At 38.9% G+C, this 9,993-nt stretch overlaps 1 protein-coding gene across 9 annotated transcripts in view; it reads right to left on the reverse strand.

The window, feature by feature from the left end:
* Positions 1-9,959, reverse strand: part of SUGCT (succinyl-CoA:glutarate-CoA transferase) — a 309,001-nt gene extending 299,042 nt beyond the window's left edge. For 7 of the 9 annotated variants that reach the window (XR_012580477.1, XR_003380359.2, XM_026793421.2 and 4 more), the window contains exons 1-5: positions 7,800-8,146; positions 6,133-6,184; positions 5,965-6,038; positions 3,691-3,776; positions 3,037-3,087 (exon numbers count right to left, since the gene is read on the reverse strand). Coding sequence is in view for 7 of the 9 variants with exons in the window: in XM_026793421.2 (XP_026649222.2) it covers positions 3,037-3,087; positions 3,691-3,776; positions 5,965-6,038; positions 6,133-6,184; positions 7,800-7,965 (429 nt within the window). In the remaining 2 variants the exon portion in view is untranslated. The other 2 variants (XM_026793422.2, XM_074541559.1) reach the window with 2 other exon arrangements.
* Positions 9,960-9,993: the final 34 nt, after the last annotated feature.

The following is a 9,993-nucleotide window of genomic DNA, read 5'->3' on the forward strand; positions in this document are numbered from 1 at the left end:
AGGCATCAACACAAACTATGTTCTTAAAATGCACAGAGATTTTCAGTCTCAATGGAGTCTTAAGTCCATTGTCAAATAAAATTTCATACTTCATGCCCTAAAATTCTTCTAAACATTACTTGCATATTAACACCTAGTAACAGAGCAATACTACTCAGACCTGACTTGGAATACTACCTGTTCCAGAGAGGACACTGATAGGCTCAACGCCTATGCCTCAGGAAATAATGAACAGCAGAGTTCATGCCAAAGTAGTCTTTAAGCTGAATAACAAAGAATGATGCTACTAACTTTATAAAGGAAACAATGCATACCTTTTGGAAGTTTTGGATGGTGTTTTGTTTGGGGATTTTTTTTTTTTGTGTGCTTTGATTTTTACAAGAACTCTACAGAGAAGAATCTGCATAACACATACATATAAACAAATACATTTATATATATGTGTGAGTAGTTTGCTTTATCAAGTAAGAAAGCAATGCATGGGATGTACTGACCTTTCAGCCAAAAATAGTAAAAGAGAAGTGCCATCAGCTCCCAGTCAATTAAAGTCCCAAGTTCTTCATGAATAAAAAAAATTACAATTCATTATTCAAGGCTAAATAAGCCACAGGAGAGAAGTATACTCAAGGTTTTTAAAATGAGTTTCTGACAATAACCAATAAATAATATTCTAAAGGGAACAAAAAGATATCAGAGCATGGGACTGGCACATGTACAATCACTGAAGACTATAAAAATAATTTTTATTCAGACAAACAAATATTTGGAATGTAAATTAACAGCCAGCCAAAAACACTAGAAGGGAAGAAAGGGCTACAAGTGAGGAAGGAAAAGAAAGAGAGAAAGAGAGAGAGTCACAAGAATGATTTTGTGGAAATCAAGTAATCATGTGTGAAAAAATAGATCCTTGAAAAAATATTTTGTAGTGTTGTGCCAAAGAATGAAAAGCAGCCACGATTCCTGATTAATAGATTTCTTCAGGTCACTTGATATTACTGACTAATTGTCAAGTCTATGTTTTTTACATATACTTGAGGACTGTCTACTGCTGTTTTTCTAACATGATTCTAAATTGAGAATTGCCCTCTTAAAACTACACAAAATATATGTGGGAAATAAAACCTATTTTAACCATGATACCTTGCTTCATAAAGGTAAAGATTATAATCTTATTACATTTCTTTGTAGCTTTTACACTGGTGACACAACTCATATTTAGGTATGAATAAACAGTTCACAAACTTCAATTTATACTTTCCATCAGCTACTTTAAAGACATGGACACCTCTTGTCATAGTAACAAATACAATGCTGAACAATGCCCAATTCTATACAGGTCTGTCCCAATGACAGCAGAAGACAACTGAAAACAAAAGCCTGTTATAAATAACTTCCCTTTACACATACCTTTTGGCAAAACTCCAAACAGAAGTTTCATTTGAGATGAATAATGGAATGTCAAGACCTTTGCACCAAATGCTTTCAAAAGATATCACTCAAAATCAAGGAGAAGCAGCATGACAAACAGAGCTTCATCAGTTTTCTATGTTGCTATATCACAGATAGGGATGGCATTGATTTAAGGAACAGAAAGCTATAGTGGTTATTAAAGCCACTTTAAAAAATGATAGAAAATATAAGAAGTTACTTTTTCTCAGGCAGTCTCCTCATTTTTACAGCTAGTGTGGTAAATATTTAACAGATGATGCCACTTTTTCCTCCACCTCATCTTGACTCATAGGCCCAGCTGCCTTTAACTCTTCAAACACTTTCAGCCCACACATGCGGAATCAGTGGACACTCTGGGTAGTTTCTCTTTCACCATTTTAAAGGTCAAATAATAAATTAATCTTCTTCCACAAGGGAAAAAAATTTTATAGCACTTAATTAGAATATGACTAGTTTATCCAAAAAGATGCCTGTGCAAATTTTTTTTATATTGTGCATATTTTTTTCCAAATGAAAATTTCTACTTATAAATTTTTAGAAGTTAAACACAGCTCCATAACAAATTAACAATAAATGCCTCTGTTCTACAAAAAGAGAAGGCACTGTAGAATTATATCTATATATAATTTCCTGAGTATTTCTGTATGAAGTATCTTTGCATAGATAACAAATCAAAAGCATCAGAAAACTTAATCTATTTCCATTTTATGCAATATTCCCAACAAAAAGTACTGCCAGACAAATTCCACCTACTGCATGACACATAGTTCACTGTGGAAAAGGGATTGGAACTGATACTGAAACAAGCAGTAACAGAAGTCAGCTGCTACTACTGCAGGGCTTAAAACACTCCACTAGCAAGTAGCCGATCTTGCATTTCTCAACAAGGAATAAATAAAGGGTTGACAAAACTCAAGTTTGACAAATTGTGATATTTGATGGTTTTATTATTTTTAGACAGAGAAATGGATCATCTTAAAAGGCATTGAAATCAAATACTGAAAAAGAAACCAATACTATGTTTCACCTACAGAACAGTGTTTTTCAGGAGGATGTACAGCAACTGAACACTGTAACATTCAAAAAACTGCATTTACTGGAGCGCAGCATCTCCTGACTGCTCACTGACTTCACCTGATCATCTTGAATTGTTCAATTGTTCAACAATTCATCTTGAATTGTTCTACTGCAGTAGAACAGCAAGATCAGTAGCACAGCAACAGGAAAGGAATAGGCTATTAGACCATTTCCTCACAATATTTCATTTGAAGATTTTGATGACATTTTCATGTGTAAATCTAAATTCATTATGTAAATCATGTAAATCTAAATTCATTACAAGTAATGAATGTCATCATATAAATCTAAATTCATTATAAGTTACACTGAACATTGAGTCCAAAAGCACAGAGTACAGAAGTATATATTGTAATTTACAAAATTTACTGCATGCATCGGATTTTTTTTAAATTATCAAATTAATATTTGAAATGCAGAGTTTAATCCTTATTACTTAGTGTAACTTGTGAATCACTTAGGATCACCACAATACAAAACAAGGACACCTCACATGCTGTTAAAACCTACCTCTTTGATTACCTTTACTCCTTTTGAATCCTTCATGTTGATAGCTATACTCTAGAGATCAAAAATAAATACAACAGTAATTTATGTGGAAAAAATATGTGAAAGGTATTATCAGCCTATTCTAAACATAACCAACAGTCAAATTGCACACTAGGGCTAATTTGGATAAATAAATTTTAACACATAGCCCATCTCCTCCTACAAAAAAAACCAAATTCTCTCAGCAAAACAAGCTGAACTAGATCTCATTAATGAATCAGACAAGGATCAAAACCAGTCTGACAGGTGGGCTGCCTGTTCACTATATATTTACACAGGACCTGCTACTGCAAGTACACAGGTGTACTGCAAGTACACCAGAAACATTTGTTTCAATGGTAACAAGCCATTAAGCAATTCAGGTATGCCATGAAACTTCATGTTAAGTTTCAAAAGCTGTATTTTGCCACCCTCACCATGGTATAATCCAGGAGATTTGCAACCTTTGCTGTTCTAAAAACTTAGGGATTTTCGCCTGAAATTTATTCATCGTAATGTTAGGTTAATGTAAGTATTGCTCCACTATATATGCTAAGAATCAAATTAAGAAGTGTTTTATATTCAGTTATAATTACAGCAAGCATAGGCTCATGTCCCATTCCACACCCCATTTACCTTTTTATTTCTATTGACACTGAGAAAATAAATACTTTCTGTCCCAGCAAAAGGTGGGCCCCAGGCTCTTGTGTCATCACCAGCTCCTGAAAGAAATACCATCACATATTCATAGTTGCAAAATATCACACACCCAACAAATAAGAATAAAAAGTTTTTCTTCAATATTACATTAAAGTCATCTAAGCTTCATCTAGCAGGCAGGACAAATATTAGTTTAAAATATTTATTTTAGGATATTTATATCAAAAAAAACACCTAAAAAAGAATGCAATTAAGCGAAGTGAACAAAGTTTTTGCTAGTGTTGGGATTCCATTTAGTCTTGAAAATACTAAATGGAATACAGACCACTAGTGTATTTGCAGGTTTTTTGGTTGTTTTTCACTTGTGGGTTGGTACTTTGGTTGTTTTCTTGGGGAGCCTAGGAAAAGGGGAATTGAAGTTCTTTTGGTAGTTTGTTTTAACTTAATATGGGCCTACAATGCAATTCTTTTCAGTCAATCCTGAAGAATTTAGTTGAGTCTCTTGCCTGCACCAAGTCACAGTTCATCTGGTCAGTAAGGTATTCCTGAAACACTCTGGCCATAACATCAGGATACCACTGACAGACAACAACTGATTAGGTCACATGCTGCACAATGCCAACTAAAAGAAGTGCTCCCAATGGCTGGTGGAGGGCCCCACCTCCAGCCCTTCTAAAAATCCGGCCTTAAATGTGCTGGAGACACTGATATTAATATATCATTTATGCTTAATTTCCAATTTTTAACCTTTCTTAAACATCATGAAGACTGGAAATCTATTTTAAATAGAATTAAAGCTAAATTCAACTTCAGATAGCATCACTGTCCTGAGTGTTAGCAAGCATGTGCATTCCTGTATTTATTTCAATATCTAGCCTTCATCTACTTGTTAACTTCACATAACTGAAAACTTTCCTTAGTGTGGCAGCAGGGAAGCCTGATACAGAAACCCAGGTACAGAAACAAGCTAAAGAACCTTAGGTGGCATGTTACATAGCCACTGTCACAATTATGCTATACACTACAGTAACACAAAAGTCTACAGCCATTTAAGATCTACAGTGGCAGAAGTTATACAAACATATAAATTGCTTATCAACATTTCTACTGTTTATTATAGTCTTTATCTCAAAAGACCATTTTGGTTCAAGCAGGATGCTTAGGAGGGCAGGGGCAATTTCTTCTCAGTGTACTTTAAGTGATTCAAAGGAAAACATTTCAGTAATACTTTCCCTGTAGAACACTAGTGGGGCTACTGTTCTTTTGAATTAATGCTCCTGTGAAAATGGACATCCTCTCACAGAAAGAGAGGATTACTCACCTTCTAAAATGTTTGACATTTAGAATTCTGAAGCTGTCCTTCTTCTTCGATCACAAAAAAATGCAGAGCTCCAAAATCATTACTTCATACTTAATTGTTGACATTGCTCTGTTCCTACTACCTAGATAATTGGAATACCAGCATTGTTGGTCTAATCTGATGCTAAAAAATTGATGTACATTTGCCTGGTCACAAAAGTGAAAACCTTTATAACACTGGTCAGTAAATAAGGATGTAAGGAAGTAAATAACCTTATAGCACTGGTCAGTAAATAAGGATGACCTATAGACGGAGGTGGCAAAACCTTTGTCAAACATTCATTGTTTCCTTAAATGTCCAAACATTCAATATTTTCTACTACAAATAAAATATAGAGAATGTACTATGTTTAGTATCTCATTTTATGTTATAAATTACCATAAACTGTTACAAAATATAGGGAGTGTAATATTGTTTAGTATCTCAACTATTTTCACCAACTAGCTTCAAGACCAGTAATACCAAAAAGAGAGAAAATTAAAGAATGGAAATTTAAAGGAAAAAATACATTACACAATGTGCAGCTGCTATGGTATAATCACACACCTCAAATGCATAATGATTCATAAAACTTAGAGCCAAGTGAGGGGACTATTTCTAAAAAAGACCCAAATGCCATGCAATTTGTTATTCTTCTTATATGGTCTTCCAAACTAAAAAGTGTAGCTATACCATAAGAATGAAGCATTTTTTACCATTACCCAATCCTCAGAAACTGTTTGGATAAGAAGCACATGTGCTGCGTGGAAGAAGAAAACCATTGTGTTAAGCTAAAAAATATACAAAAATTAATTATAAGTCAATTATCCAATGTCCTTACATTATCTATATATACATATGCTTAATATCCAGTTCTTATTATATCTAAAATAAACAAATAAAACTCTTACCTGGTCTTTCCACTTTGATAACTTCAGCCCCTAGATCTCCCAAATTCATCGTGGCAAATGGTCCAGCAAGAACCCTTCAATATGAAAAATAACATTGTTTTCTTAGTTTTTCCAATCAGAATATTTGCATTTAGACATACTATTACCAACAATAGACAAAACACAAACCTTGTTAAATCAAGAATTTTCACACCATCCAATGGCTTTACATTACTAGCACCTGACAAGAAACAAAAAACAGTGACTTCAATCTCAAAAAACCACATTGTTTTTAGAACACTCATCATTCTCCCTCAACTCCCTTCCCTAATAAATGATAATAAAGCTTTCTGAACAAGCTGGTTATTAGGTGCATACTACATTAGTAAAGCCTTTCAAAGTTGGAAAACCTTATATATGACATTTCAGAACCTATTCTAACTCCCTAGGAAGTCTACAATAAAGCTACTTTATAGCAATACTTATACGTGCCTTCCACAAACACCCAAACAGTTTTTAAAGGCTAATCTGAAGAAAGATACAAAAAAAGCATTTTAGCAAGCAATATCAGAATTACATAAGCTAAAAGTAAGGGTACCAGACCAATAGGAAGCATAGTAGATAGAATTCACAAAGTGTGAATTCTCACCTGTGTAGACCTATCCACTTGCATCACACACACACACAGAATATCCCCTTCACAATACTTAAAGCAGAATACACGAGCCAAGGAAACACTTTCCATGGCAGCTGCAAGAAATTTTCCTCCATTATGGCCACTTACTCCAGGGAAATTTCCATTTAACAGGTTTTGTGCTTTTATATAATATGCAGACTGAGCAGCATGTTGAAATCATATACATTTAGGAATGGCCATGTGTTTTGTACTTTCAAAGCCTTTAGGAAAACCTAAAGGCTACTACTCTTCAGTGGTTGCCACTCCTCTTCATTGCTCCACACCTCCATGGCTTCCAGACACTGGAAAACAGTTCAGCCAGGGAAACACCACGGACCCGCCAGTATAATTGCAGTTTTATCAAGCTGGATGCAAAATTTTCTCCACAAAAACCCTGCTCTTTTTACCAAAAATATGTAAAAAGCCTTACTGAAGCTCCCCAAAAATTAAAAATATGTAATTTCAGTTTAAAAAGGTCCATCTCCCTCTGTTATTTCCACACCTTTTAGAGCTGCACTTCGATAGCTCACCTATTCTCATCCTGAACCAATACTTAGGGCTACTCACAGATATACCACCAGAACAATAGCAACTTTTCAGAGCAAACAGGTTCTCTGTCCATCACTACCGTGGACTAACTCACAATGAGTGGGTACACTCCAGCCTGGAACACACTTGGTACGTTCATAGTAGGAGGCAGAACTGCAAACTTCCTCCGATTCCAGCGCTAGCAAAGCTATTGTTACTATTTTTCTGTTACTTAATAACAGAGAAACTTGAAGCCAGAGAACAATTAATTTGTTGCAGCTTTGATTTATTTCATGTCATTTTTCAAAAAATTCAGAAGCACAACTGCAGGCAGTTAGACTTTGGTAACCTTACAAGAAGACGGGGCCCGGAACACGGCGTGCCATTAGCCGGGCAGTCAGGAGAGCCGACACGCTCCGCGTCCAGCGGCGCGTCCTGCGGCCGAAGTCCGAGCGCCGAGGCCGCCGCGGGGCCGCGCTCAGAGCCCTCGGCCCGGCCCTCACAGGAGCCTCCGCAGGTGTTCGGCGCCCGCCCCTGAGAAGCGGCTGCGACCCCCGCCCCAGCGGCACCGACGGGGGTACACGGACAGGGGGGCCCGAGGGGAGGCGGAGGAGGAGGAGGAGGAGGAGGAGGGTGCGGCACGGCTCGGTACCTGCCGGGGGGGCGCCTCCGCTCCGCGCCCCGCCGCCGCTGCCCGGGGAAGGGGAGGCAGAGGCAGCGCTCAGGGCTCTGGCGCAGCTGCCGGCAGCTCCGGGGCAGGGGCTCCTCCAAAGCCCCCGGCAACACCGGCTCCTTCTCCCCAGCCCGGCGCGCAGCATCCCCGCCACTCGAGACAGCTCCGAGCGCTCGGCGCAGGCGCCGCCGCCCCCTTCCCGTCCCGCTCCCGGGACAGGCTCGGAGCTCCCGGGACGGGGGGCGCGCAGGCGCGGGCGGGAGGGCGGCCCCGGGCCCAGCGGGGCTGCCGGCCGGCTGCTCGCTCCGCGGCACGGCGGGACGGGCGCCGCTCCTGTGCCCTGAAGCGCTCCCGCCTGGACTTCAGGAAGCAGGGAGGCGTCCTGCAGATGTTCGCGGCGGGAATTCCGCTCTTTGACGGCTGGAAATTTGTACTTCCAGCTCGGCGTACATACAGCATTCCAGCTCGTGACATACAACACTGCCAAGGTAGAATAAAAGTAGAAACCCTTCCACCACCACCAGCACCCAGAAGGGTTTTCCGCACTTACCGAGGCAGGCAGCCGCACTGGATGCCCTCAGCGGCACGAGGGAGATCTTTCCCCTCATTCCGCCGTCACTGAAGGTGCAATATCCTCACACTGTAAGCTGTATCTCCAGCTGGGTGTAGTTATGGAAGGGTTAGCTTGAACTGACCTTTGAGCAACTCTTCCCTGAGTGAAGTACCCACAGACTGCTTTTAGTCTATGTTAGGACAGAGGAGAAGACTTGTTACAGGAACACCATGGTGCCTCCTTGCCTCTCTAACAGGATAAAAAAGGCTGCACAGAGTTTGGCATTTGTTTGTCTGAAATATGTGAGGATAAGACAGTTCCTGTATCTCAAAAGCAACCGAAACTTCTGACTGCGTGAAAATGAGCACGATGAGCAGCACAGGCTTAAGACATGTCGCATGTCAGTCTGCCTAAACGCTGAGGAAGAACATAGAGAAAATCTACATGAAAGGTTTGTTGATTGGACGTGCTGTGTGTAAACAAAAGTGCTACATGGATGCTTAAGGTTTGTTGATTGGACGTGCTGTGTGTAAACAAAAGTGCTACATGGATGCTTAAGGATTTGCCAACAAGAAGAAATTAATCAGCACAATTACCCCAGCATAACTCAACATGTGCACAACGGTATGTATTTCTAATTCATATGTTATGAAAAGGGTTTAAATTAAACTGTGTTTTTTTGGAATGAGACAGCTAATTTGGTAAGTTACATTGGTAAACTGTCTTCTGTAGACATGGCATTCCTTGTGCACACAATAAAAGCAGATAGTCTTCCAGACTAAAAGATTATCAAAAAATGTAAATGAGCAGGTTTAGTTTCTTTCCATTTTAGAATTTAACGGATATTGCCTCATTTTTCACAGAGAGAATGAATAACATAGTGGGGAGGTGAGTTCCCTGTGAATATAAACTTAGTGTTTGCTGTAACAAACACATTGTAAAAAAACAAACCACAACCTGTTTAAAGCTAAAGAAAACAAGACTGGTATATAAAGCACAGAAACTTTCTGCTTATTTTAATAATTACCTTTTGTTAACTGCTGTTCTGAAAGCCCTTCTTAATTTTCCTATGTTGCAATCTCCTAAAACCGAGTAGTACTTTGTTGTACGGACAGAAATAAATAACAATAAAAAAATCTTTACCATTTTTTTCAGAGCTGTTGAGGATTTGCATTAATATGTACGTGAGAACAGAGCAGGAATGTGGAATAAATAACATTGTTAAATTGACTTTGCGCTAAATGTGAAGTTCTCCTACGAAGTAGCATTTTGCCACGAGTTTGTATGAGTAAGTTTTGCCTGAGCTACCACTCAGTTGCTGACAGTTCAGACTGATTTTGAGGAAAACCCTTTCATTAAAGTGCTCTTTAAATGTCACTGATTTTTCAATCGGGACTGCTGCAACACGTAGCATTCGCAGGCTCAGACTCCAGAACAAAAGGCCACAATGAGCATACCTGTAGTGACAAAAATTGTGAGGCAAACACTCGCTTTCCTTTACAGAGGAGTTCATTTCGTTGTTTTTAGCAGCTATAGAGCCGCGGGCATTCGCTGACAGCCACGCTGTGCCCAGGGAAGCCGTGAGCCCCATCCTCTGAGTTACCAAGCACTTTCTGAGAC

This window comes from Zonotrichia albicollis, chromosome 1, assembly GCF_047830755.1.
Source record: "Zonotrichia albicollis isolate bZonAlb1 chromosome 1, bZonAlb1.hap1, whole genome shotgun sequence".
Classification (NCBI taxonomy): domain Eukaryota; kingdom Metazoa; phylum Chordata; class Aves; order Passeriformes; family Passerellidae; genus Zonotrichia; species Zonotrichia albicollis.